Raw genomic sequence first — 27,063 nt, 5'->3', positions numbered from 1 at the left:
TATAAGGGGGGTCCAGTGTGCCAATTGGAATTGTAAATTAAGTCACTAAACTATAGTGACTAATTTGGGAGCAGAGAGAGCATAAGTACTGAAGTTCTGGTTAGCACAACTTCTGTGACACAGTTAAGTACTACTGACAACATACACATTAGGCCACAAACTATGAGCACTGGGGTCCTGACTAGCAGGATCCCAGTGAGACAGGCTAAACATACTGACAAACAAGTAGAAATTGGGGGTAACATGCCAAGAAAGATGGTACTTTCCTACAGCCTGATATGCCATCTAGCATGTGTCAACAGCAGGATGCATGAGGTCCAGCAGCCTCAAAGTCAGACTCACTGAAATCCAGGATTGAGGCTGAAACATCGGCATCATAGCCTGGATATCTTGGACTTTCTGCTCAAGGGGATAAGCCCAAAACTGCCCCGTGTCCAGAACAGCTTTGATGAAAGGGAGTGTCTGAGAGGGAGTCAGGTGTGACTTCGGGCAGATTTATAGTGAACCCCATCAAATGCAGGATGTTTGCCATAGTCTGGAGATGGGAGACGACAGCCTGAGGTGAGCCTGCCTCCAACAGCCAGTCATCGACATGGGGGAAAATTGATACCCCTGATCTCCGCCAATAAGTCGCAACCACTGTCATCACCTTGGTGAACACCTGAGTGGTGCTGGCAAGGCCAAAAGGGAGCACGATAAACGGAGAGTGCTCGTGGCCTACCATGAACCACAAGTAACACTTGTGGGCCAGCAGGATGGAAATCTGAAAATAAGCGTCCTGCAAAACCAACACTACAATCCAGTCTCTTGGGTCCATGGCAGATAAGACCTGAGCCAATGTGAGCATATTAAACTTCTCCTTCTTGAGGAAGAGAATGAGGGCTCGTAGGTCTAGAATAGGACGAAGACCGTTGTACTTTTTGGGGACTAAAAAGTAGCAGGAATAGCAACCAAAGTCTACTTCTGGCACCGGAACCCTCTCTATGGATCTCTTTGTCAAGCAAGACAAAACTTTCTTGTGGAGAAGGGAAAAATGATCATCCGTCATTTGGTAGTGGCATTGATGAAGGGGTAGTCTCAAAGGGGAGGAAGTAGCCCCTTCAGAAGATCTGCAAAACCCACCTGTCCAAAGAAATGGTTTGTCAATGGGGCAGGTGATGGGAAATCCTGCCCCTAACTTGGTTTCCATGGAGGTAGCGAGGCAGACTAGGAGGGTTTAGAAACTGCTGCAGAGGTGCGGTGGGGGAGGCAGGCAGACCTGACTGCTGGCGGCCTGACCCATGAAGTTGGTGGGTCCTATGCACGGCATGGAGGCTGCAAGGGAATTGGCGTGGTTGGAAGCCCCTTCTGTAGCCACCAAAGGAGGGAAAGGCAGATAGGGGGAGATGAGGGGCTTTTGCGAGGCCAAAGGACCTGGTCGTATCATGAAAATCCTTGAAGGGCTCAAGTGCCAAATCTGCCTTATCTCCGAAGGGATGGGTGCCATCAAAGGGCATGTCCTTCAGGGAAGCTTGGATATCCCATGAAAAGCTAGACATCCTCAGCCAGGCGTGGCACTTCTGGGCCACTGTCATTAAAACCGCTCTGCTGAGCGAGTTGGTCGTGTCCAATTTGCAATGGATTGTGAACTTTGCTGAGTCTCTCCTTTCGGCAATAGCCTGAGAGACCACAAACTGGGCCTCCACCAGGACCTGAGGCAGCACTTACATAGCACGTCCCACAGCGTGTAGGAATAATGGCCCAAAAAACATGCAGTGTTCACAGACCACAATGCAAGGATGGGGAAAAAAACATCTTCCCAAATTAATCCAGCGTCTTGAATCCTCTATCCAGGGAAGCAGTAGGGACTGTGCCAGGGGAAGTAGAGGCTTGGACCACCATGCTCTCAGGGGTGCAGTGTTGCATGAGGAAGCTTGGGCCCCAGGTGAGGGGCAATGGAGACGGGCAATCGTCCTATTCACAGGAGCCTATGTACTGGTTTGGCCCATGTACTTAGAAGGAGAAGGACGTCAGTGAGCGCATCATTGAACATGAGCAGTGTTTCAGGGGTGGAAACTCCCAGTTGCAACACTTCTGTCGAGATTAGTCTTGACTGCCAACCAAGGTAGCTAAAGGTCCAGGACCTCAGTCGCCCTCCTTACCACCATGGCATAAGAGGCTCCCTCTTCCATAGCCAAAGTAGAGGGAGAAACCATACCTGCATCTGGGGATGCGTCCATTCCACTGGCTCTACCCAAGTCCTCATGCCAGTCCATTTCTTCTTTATATGGCTGGTTTTCTAAAGGGTCCAGTGACCCCTTCCAGTCTTCCCTGAGGCCTAGCCCAGCAGCATAGGGCTCAGGATCTAAACAAGGAAGCAAAGTTCCTACTGATGTCGGAGTCGGCATCAGACGACGGCCATCCGGCTCTGTGTCTGAGTTAATGGTGACAATGGGGAAGGTTCTGCTGGTGGGCCAGGAGCATCAGTATTGGGACCGGCACTGGGGAAGGTTGAGGTGGTACAACCAACGCTGGTCCAGATCCAGGACTGGATCCCTCAAAGCCTATCGGTGCATAGACCAAAGCCAACGATACGGAACCCATTGAGGTCCCCTCTGACCACACGACTTCTGAAGGCACTCCAGCAGTGTTGGAGTGCCCAAAAATAAGATGAATGGCCTCATAAAATTATTTCAATTGGGCAGGGGTTACTCAAGTGCCCTCAAATTCAGGGAGGTACGGAGTTGGCCCAGGCACAGGTTGCAAAGTATGATGCCTAGAAGGACAGTGCTCCCTCGTTGGCTGACGGATGAAGAGAAGGCAAAGAGCGCTTCGACTTCTTACTCTTTTTCTTGTGCCTCGACTTACCTGACCATCCCTTGCTTAAGATGGTGAAAAAACGCTATTATGAATGTTTGATAGATGTAGCTGGTAATAAACCTGGTGGAATCCTTTGGTGCCAAAATTATTTCCTATTTAGACAACACACAGCTTTTCTTCTCCTTCAAAAATGGAGAAAATATCACACTGGATTAAATTAAGCCTTGCCTAGCTCCTATCTTCCACTGGACGGGCCTTAACCAATTGAAGTGCAGTAACCAAGGTCCTCTGGTTCGGCTGAAATTCTGAAGCGGACTGGCAGACTCTCTACGAATAATAAAAACAAATCTTGCACTTCCCCTTCCAGCCAGGAAATCAGTCATTCAACCTCTTATTACGTCCAGGTTGGACTATGCAAATATACTATTTCTTGCCCCCCCAGTATTTAGTAAACAAGTTACAGGTGGTTCAAAATGCAGCTGCTCGCCTGCTACTCAAACTTCAGCTTAGAGCTCGGATTTCCTCTCATCTGCACTCTTTACATTGGCTTCCGACTGGGAAACGCATCTTGTTTAAAACTCTGGTACTCACCCACAGAGCTTTGTATCCTAATAGTCCTAGTTGCCTTACGTTCAGGATACAGGATACATATCTCCCAATTAGGAAGCTGTGTTCTTCTAATGGGGGACTTGCCTTAGCACCCAGACTTCTTCTCTTCAAGAGCAGAGGGATTCTCTTTCTCTTACCTGAGGCCCTTGACTTGGAACAAGCTCCCCCTTGACCTTCATTTAGTTGAATCTGAACAGCAGTTCAAAAAGAAGTTGGAAACCTGACTCTTCTCTCAAAGCTCATCGCGTTCACCCACAGCTCAACGCTGAGACACTCTTCAGAGTAGTTGCTTGCTATATAAATCCCTTTTCATCCATTCATTCATCCCTTTTCACTTTCTCTTTTTTGCTGAATGGAAAACATTAAAATGTCCAATAATTTTAGTGAGGTTGTAAATAGCTTAGCATAGCTGCACCATCAGGCCTAAATTACACCTGAACCATCGACCACTTAGAGAGTCTATGGCATTGCTATTAAGGCAGGGGCCCTCATTAGGGACCACTAGGAAACCGTTCCCATACCTGCCAACTTATAAATGTATTTCTTGGTGTGAGGAGGGGGGCCTTTTGCTGAGAGCTACCTAAGAGGCAATCTGCCCCCACCAAGCCCCCACACACTCCCAAAATAAAAACAAAGGGTAATTGAGGCTGTCGCTGATGTTTTGGGTGGTTTACCACCTCTTAAAGGACATCATCTGCTTACTGCCTCCAAATATTAGCTTCCTTTTTTGATACTGTGGTACACTTGTACACGTTTTCATAATACAGTTTTGTCCTATAACACTTTTTTTCATTCTCTATCATATAGACTTTGTAGATGCTGTCAAGTTTTTTACTGTCCCGATGATGACCCACTGATTGATACTCTAGGGCCAAAACACCTACACTATACAAGTGGCTACAATTCTATAACTTGTTCTGGACTCAATTTTAAATAAGATGTGGGACCTGGATGACCTTCATTCAGTTACCACTTATATACCGTAACTGGGCATTAATTAAGTTTCGTGAAATAATATGCACACTATTTTGGTGTAGTCACAAAGCACGGCAGTGCTTGTACCTTGTTCACATTTTATATATATCTGACAAATATATGCATTGTTGTTAAGCATCTAATCAGTGTGCTAAAGTGTGTCCTCTTAGTTGTTAAATATTTGACAACTATTTAGATCTGAATTCTCTTTCTGTTCTCAAGAGGAACCATTGAACCTTCGGGAGCACATTACATTGAACCCTGAAATGAGACGTTTCCAGAAACCCCTCGCTTAATGAAGTGTCTAACAAGAACGAACATCATAACACAGTTCTCAAACAGAATCACTTAGTGGGCTTCTGCGGTTTCGAAATGTGAAATGCAACAATAATTTTGAACAGAAAGAGCAATGTGCAGCCTAAATGTCTCTAATTAACGGATATTTGGGCTTTTTAATATATGATGAGGTGGGTTTTCCTAACTCCACTAATGCAAGTGACATTGTCACCTGTGTATATGTGTGTATGAGTGTGTCCATAAAATGCCTGAATTTATAATGTTAGAGAAAACTGGCAAGTTAATTAAATATTAAAGAAAACTAAATTGACGGGAAAGTAAATCTGTCAAACCGATGAAAATTATTTGGCCCTTCTTACAAGTCAGGCAGAGCGAATTGCCCTGGTATGGGACAAGCGGTTACAAGTTTACTAGTGGGAAAAAAAAACAGCCCAAAAAATAATTTGAGGTATTTGGCTGAAACAGCAGCAGCGCCTCCGTCCCTGCCCCGTTCATTCTTTTTTTGTAAGGGAAAAGCAAGTAATGCTGCCCCTATCAGGGCATCTTTTTTCCCTTATACACATCCCACCACACTTAACCAGCTCCTGCCCCCAGGCTCACATTTGCCAACTGCTTAAGGCAAGTGGTAAATGACGGCATTAAATCCTGTGGAACTGGGAACTCCGTGTAGTTTTACATCCAGTAAAACCGGTTCTGCACAGCCATTCCCCATTCTATGGGGTTTGACTAGTAATTTCACAGTACTGGCGAGGTGTCACTGAATGTTACCCGTAATTTACAGGTACAGAGTTTGCATCCAACCAGTACCATGTAGTTGGTAATGAGGCCTTTGAGTCGTTATTGGGGTTAGGTTTAAAAAAAAAAGCTTGTTTTATTTTGACAATGTTCTGTTTCTTCAATAACATTGTAAAAAAAATAAAAATACTAACGTGCTTGAAAACAACACATGCATACGACACATGCATACGATATGCAGAATCGTCTGAACGATTCCAAGATGTGTTTTTGTAATATGCTGCTTATAAATGTATACTGCAATGACTTTAGGTAACGAAATACTAAAAAACTGGTTGGGGGAAGAACATGATCGTAGCCGTTACATTAGACCGTTAGAAAGCCTACTGATGGTCTGACCACCGCAGCCAAATCCACCACCAATAAGAGGACAGAAGAGCTCAACCCATGTCCTAGACAAATCACTGTTGAAAGGAACTGCTTGTCTGCTACTTTCAAAGCAGAATACAATACCAGCATGGATTGACCCAGAAACATGTGAGAGAGCGTAGATTTATATAACCTATATTAGAGTAGAATATCTATAGTAATGTGTGACGATATTACATAGAAACTGTAATAATAGCAAACTTACTTAAACACGCATCTGATTTGTGACTAAGGTAAATGGCCACCAATGTATACGCAAACTAATAATGATGAATAAAATGTTTATATTAGATTCAATTAAGCTTATATTAATGTTCGTATTGATGAAACCGTATTGAAATTCCTTGTAAGCCTTAAGTTAGCGTGAGCTGTAGTTTAGTTGCTCAGCTCTCATATTAAATGCATTTTTTCTGTTTGCAGTGTGCTGACTCGCAAAGGCCCATGACCCTGCAAATGTTCTTTTTCTTCAAACTTGGAAGATGCATGTATCTTTGTAATTCCGTTCTCAACCGCCTATTTGGTGCCTTAGTTAAAGTTTGAATACAAAATTGAAACAAATGTAGATTAATATAATGTACAAGGACGTTTAAACCATGGACAATGGAACTGCTGACCTGAGAAGACGTGCCAAGGCATGAAGTAACCCCCGGACGTGCCACCTCCGAAGGCGTCAATTTTGAAGACCAATCAAAATGTCATGAATAATCGTGGGGTGACAATTGGGATTACCTAATGTTTAATTTGATAGGTTAAAGATAGTGGGGTATAGTAAATGACCAATGAAATCTTGGGGGAAGGTATTACGAAAAAGGGATAAAAACCCATGTCACAGAAGGGTCAGAGAGCTAGGTAGGGAATGCTATTGATTTTATCCAGAAACTCTGTCACTCTGTTTGGTGACTTTGAGAATTATAAAACCATCCTCATCCATAGACTGCCCATTTTTACACTTCTCCTCCTTATGAGGGAAGTGTCCCCTATGCCCTTTAGTTGAGTCCCGTTTGATGGCGTTTTGACTGATGTCCTGAAGACGAAGACTGATCTTGAGTGCTGACCTAATCCTTGGAGGGTAATTATGACAACGCAATCTGTAATTTGTCTGTTTGCTTTTCCTTTCTAGGTACCAACTGTTCATTTTGATAGAGACCATAGCTAGATGTTTTCCAAATTGGTGTTCTAAATTCTTTTGCATGAAGCCCAACATGCTGAAGCTGATTAGTGGTAAGGACAGGAGTACACTTCGACTGACGCAAATAGACAAATGACTAACGTTATGCTATGCTGAACTAACACTTGCTGTATTCTGATCTATGTTTACGCCGTGTTATGTATTGATGTTTGTGATTCTTGCATTAATGAAATCTTATCACAGTTGCCATATTGTGACTATGTTGTTATGCTTCTTGATATTAAGATTAACTCTTTTGCTTGTAGATTGTAACCAATAGGGAATAAAATACATAAAATTCTATTAACAGGTGTGGTTATTCATGGCTGAAAGGTCATGGTTGCGTCAACAATTTGATCAATGTCTTTAACCAAAGTAAAGTGCATTGTGGTGATAAATATTGATGACATTATTGATATATTGCTTGACATATTGATCAGTTATCTCGTCCTACGGTGTCTCTCCAGTGGGTCACAAGATTCATTGGCCTAAAACGAGTCCTAATGTGTAATAAATTAACATAAAAGGACGCGTTAACACATGGTTAATACATTCTGATTCACCTCGCATTAGTTGGATTTAACATGTATTTGTTTGTGTTTCTTTAGGTTTGAGGAGTCATGGAAAGGTCTGTTGCATATATTACACACAAAGGGTTTTTCGCCCGTGTGTATTCTCTTATGAGTGACAAGGTGTGATAACTGTCTGAAATTCTTTCCACATTTACCACATTTGTAAGGTTTCTCCCCTGTGTGTATTCGCCGATGTGTTATCAATGTTTGTGAGTTTTTGAATGATTTCCCGCATTCTGAACATATATAAGGTCTTTCACTCACAAGTGGTCCTTGATTTTGGTTTAGGTTTCTTGACTGGCAGAAGGTCTTCTCACATTCATTGCACGTGTTCTGTTCTGCTCTCTCTGCATGCCATTTTGCATTCATGTTTGTGGATGGATTGAAACAGTTTCCACAATGAATGCACTTGCACAGTTTAAATCTAGTGAAACTTTTCTGACATGAATTCGGTCCTGTCTGAATTGCATTATATTTAGCAGTGTTTGAGCAGTTGTTGAAGCTGCTTTCGTATTTAGAGAGCATTTTCACCTCATTGGGAATTCTGTGTTTACTCCCATATTCAGTGAGTGTTTTTGCTTCAGTGTGGATGATGTGATGTTTAGCCCCATATTCAGAGAGTGCTTTTGCTTCATTGTGGATTCTGTGAAGGTTACTCCTGCATTCAGATTGTGTTTTCGCTTCAGCATAGATTCTGTGATGTTTGCTTCCGTATTCAGATAGTGTTTTCACCTCAGCATGGATTCTGTGATGATTCATGATATCTCGTTTATGACTGAAGCTTCTCCCACACTGTTTACAAGAGTAAGGACCATCGGAGATGTTTGCTTGCAGTTGTTTGGCAGAGATTACTGGTTTATTTACACCTTAGCCAAAGAGAGAAAAACAACAACAATTTAACAATCATCATATGTGATCAATGTCTGAAAATGAATGCTTATATATAATTGTGAATAGTAAACATTTTTAATGGATATAGAACATTTGGTACACAGTTTACTAGTTTCAGATAAATATTCCAATGCTCAGAAATCGCACTTCATTTGACGTACATTTCAGTGATTTGCATACCGCCCTTTCCTAAGCTGTTGGGCATTGTAACAATGTAACAATGGCATATTTTTCTGAGGGCGAGTAACACTTAAGATAAGTCTTACTTATGAGGGAGCTTTTTGTGTATAAATCAAGAATTTTCATTATTAGCAGTGGGCAGAATATTAATGTACACTACATTTCACATGTATATGTTAATACTATACTATTGCAGGACCCATTGAAGTGTGTGTTTCCTGATTTATGGTAACTAGGCTTCAATTAGACCTCAACGCCATCTTGTTAAAAAAAGACAGTACATCATGTTCATTCTTTGTTTACAATTCTGCCACATGTGGCTCAGCAAGGCATGTTTTGTTTGTTTCTGAATAACAATGTTCTTGAAGAAAGCCCTCTACCATAGGCTCACTATTGTAACAGTTTTCAAGGATCTTCCACTTGCTGTATTACATACTTTACAATGGTTCCATGTTTTTTAAGTAACTAATTTGTTCTGACACTTCGGGATGACATTAGGTCAGAATGGCTGAATCCATGTTTATGTAGTAGGATAGTGCTTAGATGGTTTGGCTGTATGAAGATTTTAAACTCTATATTCTGATTTGATGAAAATGTATTCCTTTGCTTATTCAACAGTGACTTTGCAGTTTGCATATTCTTCTATGGGAATCTTGCAGTATAAACCCTCAAATGTGTGGGTGACACAGATCTTTTTGGGGTACTAGTAGGGATGCTGTCTGATTTCTTACTGATTTTGCTGCACATGTTAGCATTTTCTATGATTTATCACTTTTCTGTATAATTCTGAATTGATGGTCTGAATGGCAAATTCATTCTATGTAACTAAGTAGTTTCTATATTCCCTTATCCTGTATTATACCTTTTTAACTTCTTGTAATAAACCTTTATGGTTTCTCTAAATTGCACTCTAGAACTCATTTTTGAGTCAGCACTTTCTGTATTGAACTGTATATTGGGATGTTGTTTTGTATCTTGTCTTTTGGACACATTTTTGGCTAACACTGTCCCAGATATACCCAACTGCTGTGCGTGCTTTTGTGGTGTAAGATTTTAGAGGTACAGCGCACCCACAAATCTTTTGTAACAGAGGATGCTTAGAGAGATAAAGTGTGCTTTCTGAGACTCCTTTTTGCCCCATTTCCTAGACTGGCCTTCTGTCTACATCCCCAGTCCACAATTGGATAAACTGCTATGTCTTGAACACTGCACTGCACAGATGCTGTTTCTGAGCAAAAAGTATTGTGAATATTTGTACAGAGGAATGATTCTTGAGATTGAGGGCAATGTGGGATTTGTAGTTGAGAGTGTAGTTTGTGTTATGTCATGGACTATTACACTGCCTGGGAGTTTGGTTAAGCTCTACGGATTCTTGATTCAGTTGGTGGTTTATTTACTGCAATTTTGATGCATTTTTTAATACTTGTATTTGCTGACTGAAGGTCAGATTGTTTGCATTTGAAAATGTGGATCTATATTTGCTGAGCTCGTCTGCAAAAAGTGGTAGTGTGATTTGTGAGGCACCACATTCGTACAAATAGAAACTTTCCTGATAACCAGCTTCCTTTCAGGTTTTGTATGTTTAATTTGGGTTAGTGTCTTTGCTTTTAGGTGCACAGGAGTAAGTACATTAATCAAAGGTGGATTGCTGCTGGATGGGAGTCTGCTGTTGAGTGAATTTGTGATTGTCAAGAGCCATGAAAGTACTGGTCTCAGTCCTGTTGATTGTGAAATTCTTTTCTTTCAATCTCAGATCCTCTCCTGTTTAGGTTGAGCAGACAAGATGTATTTTGTTTATTTGTGTGTGTTTGATGGCAGAAAAGGCCTTGCATTGTTTTCTTTTTTTCAAGTAAAAGTTGCACCATAATTGGTTAGCTGATACTGAGAATAGCAGTAGGATTGGTGACACATCACCACAGAGTCGCGCTATGATTGGTTGACTTCTAACATGGCCACTAGTGGACTGGTTGTTGTGATGGGCATAAAAAACCGAGTCATAAGTGGAAAATAGTGCAGGAGCTTAGGAAGACTAATAAAATTGTAGTCCTATGCTCTCCGGTGGTACCATATCCTGGTATAAAACTGCTTCAGTTTCTTGACACTCCTGCTTATGTTAAGCGTTTAATTAGCTGTGGATTCTGATTAGAAAGGGGTAAACAGGTCTTATTTAGTATTGCCAGAGTGGTAATGCAAAATCGTGCTGGCTGGTGAGGTTGGATTTTATATAACTATTTTAGAAATGCTACTTTTAGAAAGTGAGCATTTCTCAGCACTTAAATCCTGTTTTGCCTTATAACCTGTCTCCAATCTACGTCTGGGCTGGGCTGGTTGACAGCTTCCTTGTGCGTTTCAACCAGACAACCACAAACACAGGATGCTCAGTCACACCTGCACACATCTGCATACTGAATGGATCTTCCTGGGCTGGAATGGTGGAGGGCCAGGCACTCACATTTCAAAGGACAGTGGCCTGGCCACACACAAAGGACTGCCAAAACTCCTACTGGGACCCTGGCAGAGAGGGTTGTACTGAAAGGGGACCTTGTGCACTTTGAAACAACTTTTTGAAGTCTCCCACACTTCAAAGGCACTTTTGGGTATATAAACTGGGTCCCTGACGCTACCAAATCAGACACTTCTTGGGATAGACACTCTGCACCAGAACCTGCAACCTGCCAAGAGAAGATGCCTGGCTGCCCAAAATACTCATCTGGACTGCTTTACTGCAAAGGACTGCTGCCTTGCTGTTGCCCTGCTGCCTTGCTGGCCTCTGTTGTGAAGTGCTCTCCAAGGGGTTGGATTGAGCTGTCTCCTGTTTCTGAAGTCTCAGGCCAAAAAGACTTCATTTCTGCAAAGAAACTCCTTGTGTGGCAAAAATCAATGCACAGCCTGCCGGAATCATCACACACCCTGCCCAGCGGTGAGAAAATCACTGCATCGAAGAACCGGAATGACGCAGCCCGGCTCCCTGAGTGGAGATTGATGCAGAGCCAATGCTGCGACCGGAACTTCGAGGCACAGCCCACCTGATCAACGCATCACCAAACCGGAACGACGCAGCCTGACTTCCTGCAAGAGGAATCGACGCAGCGCAAACCGTGCAGCAGAAATTTCGCCGCATCACCCACTGGATTGACGCAACAGCTATGACTTCGGCCCACACGCCCAGGATTTCCACGCATCGTCCCTGGGCGTCAAGAGACCCCCACATCACAAAGAGGATTCAAGCCTGTGCGCCGGAAATCGAGGCAAAGCCCTTGCCGTGTGGAGAAGAATCAACGCATTGTCTGTGTGCACCCAGAAAAGTGACGCGGACCAAACTTTTTCCACGCATCTCCTCCTCTGTGGTCTTTGTGCGTGTAATTTTGACGCAAACCAGGTACTTTGCGCTTGCAAGAGACAATTGTTGCTTCTTATTTTAAAAGTGAGATCTCAACTTGTGATGATCAAATCTTGATCGTTTTGACCTTAATTTAATCAGATAAATATCTTGTATTTTTCTAAACCTGGGCGGTGTCTTTTTGGTGGTGTTCTCACTATGTTATTGCATGATTTATTGCACATTCCACCAGGTCATAGTTGCTGACAATCGTGAGAGTCACCTACTGGTGGCTCTCGTTCCCTTTGAGTGGGGCAGGGGGGTCCTCTTGTACTCTAAAAGTAGCTGTGAGTCTTGCAATGCCTGTAGATTGTCAGCTAGGCAACGACCTTGAGCATACTACCTGGAAGGAGGTGGAGCTCAGATCTCACCTGGATATGTGAGGTTTGTCTGAGTGGGTCTGTATGACCACATGGTCCATGGCTGCCTGGGAAGGGAGTCAAAGGTGTCTGGAGCCTGGAACAATGGCCAGAACAGCTGCAAAGAGGAAGGGAAAGGGGCACGGGAAACCGGTCCCAGACGCTCCTGCAGTGGGGAGAACATTGCCACCCTGGGTAACCTGCCTGAGCTTGCTGGCTTGCAAGTTGAGGGTGGGCCAACCAGGGAGGAGTTCTGCAAAGCGCAGAAAGAGTGCCCTACTCTTGAGGGTTTGAAGCGACAGGCCGCAGCCCAGGCAGCAGGTGATGCCTCTGCTGATCACCATATCCATTTGAAGAATGATCTCCTTTACAGTGAGCCGAAGGTATCGGAAGCTGGGGCAAGACGTGTACTGGTGGTCCCCTAGTTCTACCGGGCCTTCCTATTAGGGTTGGCTCACGACATCCCCTGGCGGAACATTTGGGGCAAGACAAGACCTTTGCCAGGATTGTCACCCACTTTTATTGGCCCCAAATACAGGTAGCTTCAGATGCTTTCTGTAGGTCCTGCCCAACCTGCCAGGCTAGTGGGAAGACAGGAACAAGGCTAAAGGTCCCCCTGATCCCACTCCCTGTCATTGGCACCCCCTTTGGAAGGGTGGGCATCAACGTCATTGGTCTCTTGGACACCAAAACCACCTTAGGCAACAGGTTCATCCTGATTTTGGTGGACCATGCCACCCGCTATCCAGAGGCGATCCCTCTAAGAACAGTGGCTTCACCAGTGGTGAGGATAGCTCTGATGGGGATATTTACCCTGTGGGATTCCCAAAAGAGGATGTGTCTGACCGAGGCACAAACTTCATGTCTGCATACATAAAGTCCATGTGGGATGCGTGTGGGGTGACCTACTGGTTCACCACTCCTTACCATGCTCAATCCAGTGGGCTTGTAGGAAGGTTAAACAAGACCCTAAAAGGCATGATCACAGGCCTTCCGGAGGTCATGAGGTGCAAGTGGGATGCCCTCTTGCCATGCCTTCTCTTTTCTTATAGAGAGGTGCCCCAGTAAGAGGTGGGGTTCAGCCCCTTTGAACTTCTCTATGGGTATCCTGTCAGGGGACCCCTAAGCATAGTGAAAGAGGGGTGGGAGAAGGCTCCCAGGAAATTCCCCCAGGATGTGGTCAGTTACATGCTGGCCCTCCGCAACCAGATGCAGCGCTTCTGGAAACAGGCCAAGAGCCACCTTGAGGCCAGTCAAGAGGTGATGAAGTAATGGTATGACCAAAAGGCCACTCTGGTAGAATTCTCACCTGGAGACAAACTATGGGTAATGGAGCCAATAGAGCCTAGTGCTCTCCAGGACCGCTGGACTGGCCCGTTCGAGAGCGGAAGGGGTAGGCAACTTACTTGGTGGACCTCAAGCCCCCTATAAACCACTTAAGGGTGCTCCATCAAAACATACTGAAGCCTCATTTTGAGCGGTCTGAATTCAGCATGCTTCTGGTGACAGATGAGGGTATGGGAGAGGACCTCCTCTCTGCCAAAGAAGGTGATGGTTCAGTGGAGGGTGTCAATCTCTCCGACTCCCTGACCCTAGATCAGAGAGGGGACTGTTACGAGTTATTGGAGCAGTTCCCTTTCCTGTTTTCCCTCACCCCGGACACACATACTTGTGTGTCCATGACATTGACGCAGGAGACAGTCCCCCTGTTAAGAATAACATTTACAGAGTGTCAGATAAGGTGAGGTCCAGCATCAAGGAGGAAGTTGACAAGATACTGGCTCTTGGGGTGATGGCGAAGTCCAGCAGTCCCTAGTCCAGCCCAGTGGTGTTGGTTCCCAAGGCTGCTTCTCCAGGTGCCAAGCCAGAGCTTAGGTTCTGGTTGGACTACATGGGTCCCAACTCTGTCATAAAGACAGATGCTCACCTCATCCCCCCAGCTGATGAGCTCATAGACAGGCTAAGCACTGCGAAGTTCCTTAGTACCCTTGACCTCACGTCAGGGTACTGGCAGATCGCATTGACTGAAGGGGAAAAAGAAAGATCAGCTTTTTCCACTCCTGAGTGTCATTACCAGTTCCGGGTCATGAACTTTGGACTGATAAATGCCCCCGCTACCTTCCAACAGTTAGTTAACGGGGTCCTAGCTGGCAAGGATGCCTTCTGTGCAGCCTATCTAGATGACATCACCATCTATAGTTACAGCTGGTAGGAACACCTGCTCCACCTCAAGAAGGTGCTTCAGGCCCTGCAACAGGCAGGCCTGACCATCAAGGCCAGTAAGTGCCAGATTGGGCAGGGTTCTGTGGTGTACTTGGGACACCTAGTAGATGGTGGCAAGGTGCAGGCCCTCCAGGCCAAGATTGAAACAATCAAGGCCTGACAACAACCTAGAACTCAAACAGGGGTGAGAGCCTCCTTAGGTCTCATCGGATACTATTGAAGATTTGTTAAGGGTTATGGCTCCATAGTGGCCCCCTTATCAGAACTCACATCCAAGAAGCAACCCAAGTGGTGAATTGGACACAGGCTTGTCAGAAAGCCTTTAACTCCCTGAAGGAAGCCATGTGCACAGCACCCATGCTCAAGGCCCCCCACTACTCCAGAGAATTAATTGTGCAGACAGACGCTTCAGAGCATGGCATAGGAGTGGTCCTAGCACAGCTGAATGAGGAGGGCCTAGACCAACCAGTAGACTTTATTAGCAGAAGACTATTATCACAGGAACAGAGGTGGAGTGCAATTGAAAGAGAAGCATTTGCTGTGGTCTGGGCACTGAAGAAGTTGAGACCCTTCCTGCTTGGGACTCACTTCTGGGTTCAGACAGACCACAGACCCCTCGGATGGCTCATGCAGATGAGGGGTGAAAATCCTAAACTCTTGAGGTGGTCCATTTCCCTACAGGGGGTGGACTTTACAGTGGGGCATCACCCGGGGACTGACCACACCAATACTGATGGTCTATACAGATACTTCCGCCTTAGCAATGAGAGCTCCCAAGGGGTTGGGTAGCTCGCCCCACTTTCAGCTGGGGGTGGGGGGACACATGTTAGACCTGACAGCCTTTCGGTGGTCACCCCAACTTTTTCCTGCCTCCCTCCACCTTTTGATACTGTTTTTGCTGGTTTTAGGACTCGGAGCACTTTACCACTGCTAACCAGTGCTAATATGCATATGCTGTCTCCCTTAAAACATGGTGACATTGGCTCATACCCAATTGGCATATTTAATGTGTTTGTAAGTCCCTAGTAAAGTGCATTACATGTGCTCAGGGCCTGTAAATTAAATGCTACTAGTGGGCCTGCAGCACTGATTGTGCCACACATATAAGTAGCCACTTAACTATGTCTCAGGTCTGCCATTGCAAGGACTGTGTGCAGTTTCACTGCCACTTTGACTTGGCATTTAAAAGTACTTGCCAAGCCTTAAACTCCCCTTTTTCCACATATAAGTCACTCCAAAGGTGGGGGAGTGGCCAAGATGGCGGCCACGACAGATGCCTGATATGTAGGCTCCGTCCCGGGCCCACCAAACATCCTGGTTGGCGCCCCCGGAGACGCTCCCAAAGGTCGGGCGCTGTCCTCCTGAGTTCCAGGGGTGCTGGCGGTGTGTTGAGGTGGACTCGGCGAGGAGCGGGCGGCTCCCGGTGGCTTGCGGGACGCGTGCGGCCTCTCGGAAAGAGAGTCCCCGGACCTCGCATTGCAAGGAGGACCAAGAGGCGGGTCTGTTCGCTCAGCACACCTGAGACGATCGGGCCCAGTAAAACACAGCCGGTGTGGTGAGTGGACGGAGGGAGTTGGTGGGGGGGTTGACACTGCCCTAGCGGCCCCCCTGGTCTCTCGCTCCCTCCTCTTCCCCCCCCTCAGGCAGACGCCATGCGGCGCTCCTGGCGGAGCCACGTGGCGCTTCCGGAAGAGCCGGCCCCGGGCTACCAGACCTTGGAGGCCTGTTCGTAATCACCTGAAGCACAAAGGACAGCCGAGAGATGTGCGGCAGATGCTAGGAGGGCCCCCCGCATGAGTGAAGCCAGCCGCTTGTTGAAGTGTGGTGCCGGCCCTTGCCTGGGATGCTGGGGCACCTGAACATGGTGGCTCCTAGGGCCCAGGACAATCACAGTTGGACCTTATTGAGGGAGCGGTGTGCTGAGAGGGGGCCCACCGGTGGAGAGACCGAGTGGATAGAGTGGGCCTCCCTCTGCCCCATTTCCCCCCCTTTTTTTTTTCCAACTGCTTCCCCTTGCTTTTTCTGGGGGAGCGTGAAGGCGCCAGCTGTGATCTCACAGAGGACCCCCCTTTGGAGAGTGGGGGGGAGGGAGACCAGCAGGGAGTCAGTGGGGTTGAGGACCTTTATTTACTACACCCCTCAAGACACAAGTACCGGTCCAGGGGCCCGAAGCCAAAGTTGAAGCGACGGGCTGCAGGAGACAGGCGGTTGGGTCTTGGCGGGAGCTGGAGGGGGGACTTGGTTTTTGAATTGGGACGCTACCCCCCTCGACGCCGCGAACCAAACACACGAGCAAGCAGCCTGATGGTGATATTAGCTTCCGCACTGGCTACTGCTGCCGCCTAGAGTGAACAGGGTGAAGGCAGCAAAGGTCAGTAGTAGTACTGTTGTGGCAGGAACCTCCCAAAAATCGCAGAGACTTTTCTTACCGTGTAGCCGGAAAACCTGCACAGGGAGCAACCCTACGTCGACCTGAAGGAACAGGCCTCCTATGGAAATCAATGTGCACTACTCATATTGAAACATTCAACTAAATCACAGCGGAGTGTCGCAAAACAGTGATCATGGCAGGGAAATCTAAGGCAGCCAAAGCTCAGGAGCAGTCCACGCTCGGGATATCATCAGGTGAACAGCAAACAACGCCCAGTCTATCGTCGCTGGAAACTATGTTGCAAGCCCATTCGACTCCATTTGAGAAAATCCTGCAGGCTATAATGGACACCAAATCCTCACTAGAAAACAGAATCGATACAGTGTCCCAGGATCTTAATCTGTTAAGAGTGGATCATCGTAACTTGACAGAAAGAGTTGGTACAGTGGAAGACACGATGAGTGGGCTCAACCCACTAGCACTAAAAAATCTAAAACAGATCTGTCGCTTGGAATCCGAGGTGAAGGTCCTATGGCGACGGACGGAAGAGGCAGAGAGCAGAGCTCGGCGCAATAATGTCTGCTTTTTGGGGTTTGCCGAAAGATCGGAAGGACAAAACTCAGAACTATTTTTGGAACAATGGTTAATCGAAGAAGTAATGCTTGGTGCCCCGTCAAAGTTTTTCTCAGTGGAAAGAGCACACAGAGTACCGGGGAGACCGCCGGCTCCATGGATGCAGCCTAGGCCACTAATAGCAAGGTTTCTGAACTACCGACACGCAATACTGCAACACTTTCGTAACAAAGGCCCTATCCAGCTTGAGGGCTCATTTATCACTGCTTACCCCGATTTCACTCAAGATGTACAGAGACAACGCAATTCCTTTCTGAAAATCAAACAATGACTTCGGGAACATAACATTAAGTATGCCCTGATGTTCCCTGCTAAATTGCGAGTGATTTCAGAGGATAAAACGCATATCTTCCCCACCCCGGAAGATGCGTGGACATGGTTGCATGCCAAGAGGCTGGCGCAGCCCCGGGAGGGCACGGTAGATGGCGGTGAATGGATTACATTACCAGTATGGAGGAGAACCAGGAAACGCTCTAAATCACAACCCTCCGTAAAGCAAGCAGCGGCTGAGAGTGCAAAGGTACTGAAGGAAATGACTTTGCACACACAAAACTCCTTCGGCGCACTGCGCACCAACGCAAGTGACCACACAGACTCGGATTCAGCTAGTTCCGATTCAACGATACTGGAGGCGCTAAGAGGTCCGAAGTTAACACCCAAATCAGCGGATGCACTGTGATATCAGGAAGAGGGTGGGGTGAAGCGATCTTATCCCTCATCGGACACTGTGGTACAATCATGTAACACTGGCGCAGAAAGACCAGACTGCACAAGTAGGACACGGCCTTTGCATATAAGTAACAGCTGGCCGGCTCGTTCAATTTATATATGAGTAAGCCATAATACTGCACTTGAGGTGTTGGTGGAGCCGGTGCATCCCGGGGGTGCTGACATACATAAATTCTTTTTTGATCAAAGGTGGGGGCCCGATATAAGGGTCACCTCCTATTGCTATCATGCCTCCCCAGAAGGTATCCGTATGGATACAACTTTTTTCTATTAGAAGTGTGATGTGTATTTTTTTATACAGATGGTGGCTAGAACTAGGCAAGTTCAGCACAGTTGGGGGGACTAGTTGGGGTGGGGGGCGGTTGGGATTGCATTTATTTATCTTTATTAGGTCTTTTCAAACAACGAGACAGATTGGTGCAGCTGTTAGTTTATATTACAAGCAAGGAATGGGAAAAAATAGAGGGGGGTGTGCTGGCGGTTCACTCCAGGGCATATAAACAAAGATGGTACAAAAACACATGGTGTAGATTTCAAACCACGTTATGCATGAATACAATATAATTACGTGGAACGTGCGGGGAATGGCGACGCAGGGTAAAACACCCGCCTTAAGCGCCAGGGGATACACATCGCCATCCTGCAAGAGGCACACTTACTAGAGGCCGATCTGAAAGTATTAAGGGGGCGCTGGGGAGGACAGATTATAGGCACATCATACTCGGCCTATGCTAGGGGGGTATTGGTGTGAATAGCTCAGAGGGTACCGTATATGTCCAACACACACACAGACTAGATCAAGGGGGCAGATATGTGGGAATGGAGGGGCAGTTGGATGGCAGACAACTCACGATAATAGGTATTTACGCCCCTAATAGCGTATTGCCTGAATTCTTACATACTCTGACATCAGCCTTACCAGTCAATCCAGAGGCACCAGCCGTGTGGGGAGGAGATTTCAATAGCACACCGGACATGACACTTGATCGATCTATCCCGCCCCCGAGAGGACTACCACACTGAAGCGCTACTGGTCCACTGTTGACATGGGCAGGGGACTTGAGACTACGCGATCTCTGACGCATAAGCCACCTAACGCAACAAGAATATTCTTTTTATTCAATACCCCACAAAGTACACACTAGGATAGACATTATGTGGGGTACCCACGAGATATGCTCCCTAGTTAAGGACGAGGAATACCTGGCCAAAACGTAATCCGATCACTCCCCACTTAGGTTAACGCTGCAATGGGGAAGGAGACGATCTGCGATCCCAACTTGGCGCCTGCAAAGGGAGGCTCTCCTAGACCAGGCTTTCAGGGAGGAATTAAATACAATGATAAGAAACTACTGGGAAATAAACAAGGGCTCCACAGATACAAGAGCGATGGAGTGGGATGCACACAAAGTCATTGTTCGGGGGCACTGTTTGTCTGCCAGATGGGGTTCAGGCGCTCGCTACATGTTGAAGTTACCACATTGGAAAAAGAGATGAGAAAGCTGGAAATCGCAGCGGCACATAACGGGGCATCACAGGTAGAACTTGGGAACATACGCTCAAAATATAATGAGGTGGATTTAAGGCTCCGCCGCCATGACTACAAGTATTATTTAATGCGACTACAAACAGAAGGAGATAGATCAGGGAGACTGCTGGCATTTGCTACTCTAAGAGGATCACCAGCAAGCTCCCATAGGGGCTATACGACAGGCAGATGGAACCATGGCCACCAGTCAGGAAGCAATCTACAAAGCGTTTGAAGAGTGCTACACAGGCTTATACAAGGGACGGGCATCATGCACTACCCAGCAATTGGGGACCCTTCTAAGAGGAGAGAACTTAACACAATTGTCACAAGCAGATTAAGAGACATTAGAGGCTCCCCTGACAATGGAAGAGCTAGAGGCGGCCATGGTACAGATGTCCAGAAATAAAGCGCCAGGAATAGATGGCTTGCCAATAGAATATTACACTACTTATTCCAAACACTTGAAATCACACTTGCTGGAGGTGTTTGAAGAGGCGTGGTCTCACAAATTACTCCCAGAGACACAGCGAGAAGCATTGATAGTGGTCCTGCCTAAACAGGTTCGTGACCTTACAGATGTTAAGTCATACAGACCACTCTCGCTACTAAATCTAGATTGCAAAATACTGGGCCAAATCCTGGCAAATAGATTAGCTCCCATAATACACACCTTAGTACACAAAGACCAGAACGGCTTCATTCCAAAACGCAACACATTTTTTAATATTCGCAGGCTGCTGAGTATAATAGGGGATACTCCACAAGAGGCACATGAAAATGTGACAATGTCGCTGGACATTGAGAAAGCATTCGATACACTGGGGTGGGACTACCTATTCGCAACGATGCAGAGTATGGGGTTTGGACCTAGCTACATAAGGTGGGTGCAGACATTGTATGCAGAACCTAGAGCCAGAGTGAAGACAGGAGGCATTGTATCAAACAGCTTCCCTATTGAAAGGGGCACCAGACAGGATTGCCCACTATCTCCCTTATTGTTTGCCATCGCGATGGAACCACTGGCAACTAGGTTGCGCGCGGAGGAGGAGCGTTGGGGAGTGCTCAGTGCAGGAACCCACCACATAGTCTCGCTATACGCGGATGATGCCCTGATTTACGTGAGAAGGGGAAGTGAAACCATGCCATTGGTGATATCCCTATTAGAGAAATATGGAAGGATATCGGGATTGAAGGTGAACTGGGATAAGTCGTGCGTGTTCCCACTGACCGAATGGCCCACTCAGAACAGGGAGTCTGCACCAGAAGGGTGCTTGAAATGGTGCTTTGACATCTTCAAGTACCAGGGAGTTCATATATACCACAAGCCTAGCGACCTGAGGGATGGCAACTTGGGGTGCGCGCTGAACTCTATAAAGGAGTCTCTACGTTTCTGGTGTGCATTACCACTATCGCCACTAGGCAGAGTGGCGATAGCGAATATGTTACTACTTCCCCGAATTTCTGTACTTCTTTGCGGCATTGCCGGTGATAGTGCCTAAAAGGTTCTACCGTGAATTAAATGCAGCGCTACTGGGACTGGGGAGGAGGCAGAACCTGAGTGGCTCTTGCCACTCTACAGCATCCATTAAGTGAGGGCGGACTGGGAGCCCCAAACTTTGAATTGTACTTTGCTGCTGCACACCTGCAGTGGATACTAAACTGGATACACAGACCCGAGTCGGCTGAATCTACATGGATCATGAAACAGCTACATAGCAAGCCACTGATCACAGGGCTCTCAAATACTTTAGCGAAAGGGCCATCCGGTAACCCATTAATGATAGCTGCGCACAAATGTTGGACATGGTATATCCAAAAGGGATTCCATACTCCCCCCTTATCCCACTGGAAGAAATCCCAGGAAAGGGGAATATAGCTGGCACTTATCCCACTGCAGTTTGGGCAGAGGCGGGTATACTAACGGTGGGAAGACTGCTTCAAGAATGGAAAGCTAATGTCGTTTGAATCTATAAAAGACTTCACTTCAGTGGGAACGGGACAATTTATAGCATATTATTCTATATGCCATTTAAATAAGAAGGCGTGGTCATCGGGGGACCAGGAATCTATTATTTCTCCAGTGATGCAGCATATGTTGTCATACGACAATCAAACCAAAGTCATAACAAATACATATAAAGTTTTAAACACATTCCCTGTAAATGGATTAGAAAACTTTAGAACTCAATGGAACACTGCTCTACCGAACCAGCTAACATCTGAAGAATGGTCACAGGCCCTAAATCACACCGCAGAGTGTCAAGAAACCCTAGGTTTCGATACGCTCAATTTAACTACACACACCAAACATACCTCGCACCTGCGCGGCTGAAACGCGTGTTTCCTGGAGCTGACTTTCATTGCCCTCGCTGTGGCTCCCCATCAGCCACCTTCTATCATATGGTCTGGGTGTGTGTCCCCTGGAGATGGAATGGCGGGGGTAGTGGCTGATATCTCAGATATAACAGACCTTATAGTCACGCCAGATCCCGGCTCCTGTTTACTGGGAGTTAGGAAAAGGGATAAAAAGCACAAGTACATACACAGGTTTGCAGACCTAGCTTTCTTAATGTACAAAAGGTTGATTGCTATGAACTGGAAAGGCCCTAAAGTACCAGATCTGAAAACGTAGCGTGCCTTAACATTGCACTGGGCACGCACAGAATATCAGGTACTACGTAAGCTATTGGATGAAGGTCAGAAGCACACTGGGTGTGATGCCTAGGAAACATTTGTCGCCAAATTGGAGGTTAAAAACGATGAGCGCCCACCATGAAACCTGGTAGCACCACGAAAATTTAGACAGTGCATGTATGCCCTACATGGAAGTAAAAATATACAATTGGTGCATACACACATAAACAGAAGATATTGTATTTCGAACCCCGACACACTCACAAGAAAGATGCAAAAGAAAGGATGGTTTCCATCAACTGCTAATTATGGTACTAGCTATAACATGTGATTTAGCTGCGCTTTGTAGAAAACGAATACTGTGGATGAGACCAGACCTAAGTTGTTATTGTTATTTACGATTAATGTTATGTTAGATCAACTAAATTCTATTATGACCAACTGCAATTGCTGTTGATAGATGTGCAAAAAACAATAAAAAGATGTTTAAAAAAAAATAATAAGTCACTCCTAAGGTAGGCCCTAGGTAACCCATAGGGTAGGGTGCTGTGTAGGTAAAAGGCAGGACATGTACCTGTGTGCTTTATATGTCCTGGTAGTGGAAAACCCCTAAGTTCGTTTTCCACTGCTGTGGACACAAAGGCCACCAGATGTGTGCTGTATTTAAGATACAGTGCACCATGGCGCACGATTGAGTGCAATAGCAAAAATGTTTTTGATGTTATTGATGTACTGCCAAATGTTGATGCTAACCCTGAAATTACATAAGGGCCCATTGTAAACAATGGTTTGCCCCCTTTTAATACCTGCTCTGAGCAGGTGTTAAAAGAGCTGAAAAAAATGATGCAAACAAATCTCTTAGATGTCTATGTGCCATTTTTTCGTCTCCCCATTAGGGGAACGCCTCCTTTGCATACATTATGCCTGGCGCAGGCATAATGTAGCACAAATGGTTACAACATGGCACAATATATGCATTGCGCCACTTTGTAAACATAGCATGGGGAAAATACCACCTTAGCATCAAAAAATGATACTAAGGCGCCCCTGAAGTACCCTCTTAAATCTGGGCCTCAGTGTCATCCACTACAACCAGGCGATTGGATTCTGATCAAAAAGCAAGAATGATTTGAGGTGGAAGGGGCCAGCCATAGATGATGGAGCAGGCTTCTCCAATGAGTAGCTTGTGAACTACTGATAGCTCTCTGGCTACTTGTAAGTAGCTCTCCTGTGTGCAGCTCAGCCTTCTAAATTAGAAGCTTTTTCCTGGATGAATTAATATATTGACAGTGTGTATTTGAGACAAAACCCTAAATATTTTCAGAACTCATAAATAAATTGTGGTGTTGGGGAGACTGTTATTATTTTATTTTATTTTTATTTTATTATTTTTCAACACATTGAACAATTTTGCATCAAATAGAGAGCATCAATAGGTAACCACACAGTATATTTGAGAATCATACTTTCCATTTCCGGGGGCTCAAAACAAGCAAGAGTTAGGGAACAGAATAGCAAAACTCACATCTCTCCTAGGACCCCATATCAATATCGGGTAAAGGACATGTGTCTCTATGCAAGGAACATCTCTCTGTGCCAGTAGGAGTTCTCTCCCTCAGAGTTATTGCTCATGGGCTGTTTGGTTCACCTCATCTCTTCCCCTTCAACAGTAATTACTACCCCCTCTCTACATTTTCTGCATTTTCCAGGCATCCCATATTCTCTCAAATGCCTTCAGCCATCCCTCCCCTTATATATTTCTTTTTCCAACATTTTACTGCACTCCATCCCAGTTTCCCATTTGTCATATTTGGGAGGGGACCTATCCCCCTATTTTTGAGCTATGTCCCTCTTGGCAATCACGCATCCCATGTTTATCAGTATTTTCTGACACCTAGTAAAACCAATGGGCTCTCAAGTACCCAGTAGAGCAATGTGAGGCTGCAAGTTCAGTGGTGCCCCAACTGCATCTTCCACTGACTTACCCACCTTCTCCCAAAAGTGTTTCAGTGTGGCACATTCCCATGGCATATGCAGCAGGGTACCCTCAGATCCACAATTTCTCGGGCATCGTGGGTGGTCTGCTCTTTTATTTTATCGAGTAGTACCCTTGTGTAATACGTCCTAATGACAATCTTGAGTTACGTCAGGCAGTAGTTGGTTTTAGCTGTGACTTCATCAGGGAACCCTAGTGTGGTCAACTAATCCTCTTCATCTAATTCACTAAAGTGTTGCTCCCAGAGTTCCTGTAATTGCACTAACAGGCCCTGCAAATTCCTCGTTAGGGTGCCATATGCAATTGAGACCATTTTTTTCTTTATGCGACTGTCCAGCAGTAGACACTAATTTTTTTCATTTCATGGTATGCGTTCCAGAAGTGCATTTCTCAGTTGCCTATACCTTAGCCACTGTGTGTTATGCAGCTTATATTCCAATGGCACTATTCCATTCGCGTCCCACACATCTGCTAATGCGGAGAGCCCTATAGCATCCTACCCCCGGAAGTCTCTCCTCACAGCCACCAACTGCAGGCTAGTACCTTCCCATAATGGCATTCTAGGAGTCAGTCGTTTCTCCCATTTCAATTCCCTGCTTAGTTAACAGCATATTTCAATCACTGCTTTTGTTGCAGGGCCCACCTGTGTCTCTAGTTTCCTCCCATATAGTTTGTGCAGGTAGCTCTTATTTCCCATACCCTTTCAATCTAGGTGAAACACTGGGTCCTGCCATTCCTGGTATGCCCAGTCATTTACCACCCCACTTCTGATGCCTCATAGCATTTTCGAATGTACGCCAGAGCTATGCCTCCCTCAAATTTACTACGCTGGAGTGTTTTCATGGCTATGCGAGGCTGCCCTTAACATCCTAACCAGTGCATCCACTTTATTGAAGAAAGTATCTGGGATTCTGTGGGGGGAGTTTAGGAGAACGTAAAAGAACCGGGGAAATGCTGTCATTTTAAACATGGCTGGCTGGCCCATAATGGACAATGGTAGCCTAGTTCAATGTTTTATATCTCCCTCTAGCCTTTGCAGCAGAGGCAACATGTTGGCCGTGTAGTGGGCATGTGCAGTTTTTGTGATCCAGATCCCAAGGTATTTACATTTTTTGTGCTCTATTTGGACTGGAAGTGGTATTTTACTTTTCTTTCCCATCCTCCACCCGGGTACAAAAGTAATTTGTCCCAGTTGATTTTAAATCTGGAATGTGTGCCAAAGACTCTAAAGATGTCTCTCAGTTGGACCACTGATTGGTCCATGTGCATTAGGTTTAATAGGATATTATCCACATATAATGAAATACGCTCCTCCCATCCAATTGCACCAGGCCATCCCCATATTTGTGCATCCATACGCACACACAGAGCCAGGGCCTCTATTGCCAGTGTGAATAACATCAGCGACGGGGCATCCTTAGCAAATCCTTCTCTTCACCGGGAAACCCTTAGATATTCTGCCATTCAATTTCCCTCCGGCCCTAGGGGCTGCATATAATAGATTAACCCATCTAATGTAAATGGGCCCAAAACCCATTCTTCTAAAAGTCTAAACAGGTATGGCAATTTTACAGAGTCAAACGCAAATGGCAGAGGAAGCTAATACTTATAGAGCTCAATTTTTCAGCTCTGCAACCGTGAATTTGCGATTGGAAAAAGAACTATCCAGAAGGTAAAAAGAAGAGTCCACTTAAGATGCTCTATAATTTAACAGATTGTTTCATAATACATATGTCCCAGAAGTTGCCTCCAATCTACGAGGTTATCTATCTCCTAAATTATGAAAGTGATATAATAAAAATCAAGGAGGACTAAGTTCTCTTGCATAGGTAGGATGCTTTTTGATTTTAATTGTTTGATCACAAGACAGAAATAACATAATTGTGCTTACCATTGAATTTCCTCCAGAATTTTAAGTTAAACATAAAATTACACAGAATCTCATCCTTTTTGGGTCATAATATTGGGATATAATATTAGGATATGGATGCTGAATAGGGATGGCAAATTTTAAAGGTTGGTTTTAATGGGTCTAAGAGTGGGAGATAATATTTGGATTTGTGTCCTGTAGAAGGTGGTTAATATCAACACACTCTGGTGAAATGCTTCAACGTATTTTGTCAAATAAATCTGATGAACATTGTGATGCAACAGATGATTATCATGTATCTCAGAACATGATTTGCACAGATTATTAGTGGAAAATGACATATGTCTATTGTCATGTGTTTCTCCCTGTTTACAAACATTTTTAACATTTGTGTTTTAAAAACAAATGTTTTTGTGTATATGCTGAAACTGTTTATATTTTTTAAATTGTTGCCTAGACAGTTCACAGAAATGATTAATGCTATGTTATTGCCTGTCTGGGGGTAACTGATGTCTTCTTCACACATATGGTATTAAAGCACATATGGTATTAAAGCTCTTCAAAATCTGTTACTTATGTGGTACTGATTGTGTTTTGATTACGTTAAATTAATATTGGACACTACTGGTATGTGAGAGTGAGTGTTTTTTAGTGATATAAGAGTGTGGAATATTCATCTCTGA

The 27,063-nt window shown here is 45.3% G+C and overlaps 1 protein-coding gene across 1 annotated transcript in view; it reads right to left on the bottom strand.

Moving 5' to 3' along the window:
- Positions 1-2,661: 2,661 nt before the first annotated feature.
- LOC138298608 (zinc finger protein 829-like) overlaps positions 2,662-27,063 on the bottom strand; it is a 154,922-nt gene continuing 130,520 nt past the window's right edge. Inside the window, exon 7 of the mRNA XM_069236888.1 lies at positions 2,662-8,450. Coding sequence (XP_069092989.1) covers positions 7,582-8,450 — 869 coding nt within the window. The 3' untranslated portion in view covers positions 2,662-7,581. The remainder of the gene's footprint in view (positions 8,451-27,063) is intronic.

This window comes from Pleurodeles waltl, chromosome 1_2 (assembly GCF_031143425.1).
Source record: "Pleurodeles waltl isolate 20211129_DDA chromosome 1_2, aPleWal1.hap1.20221129, whole genome shotgun sequence".
In the NCBI taxonomy this organism is placed as follows: Eukaryota; Metazoa; Chordata; class Amphibia; order Caudata; family Salamandridae; genus Pleurodeles; species Pleurodeles waltl.
The sequence above is the reverse complement of the archived record's forward strand: the minus strand, read 5'-3'. Positions and strand labels throughout refer to the sequence as shown.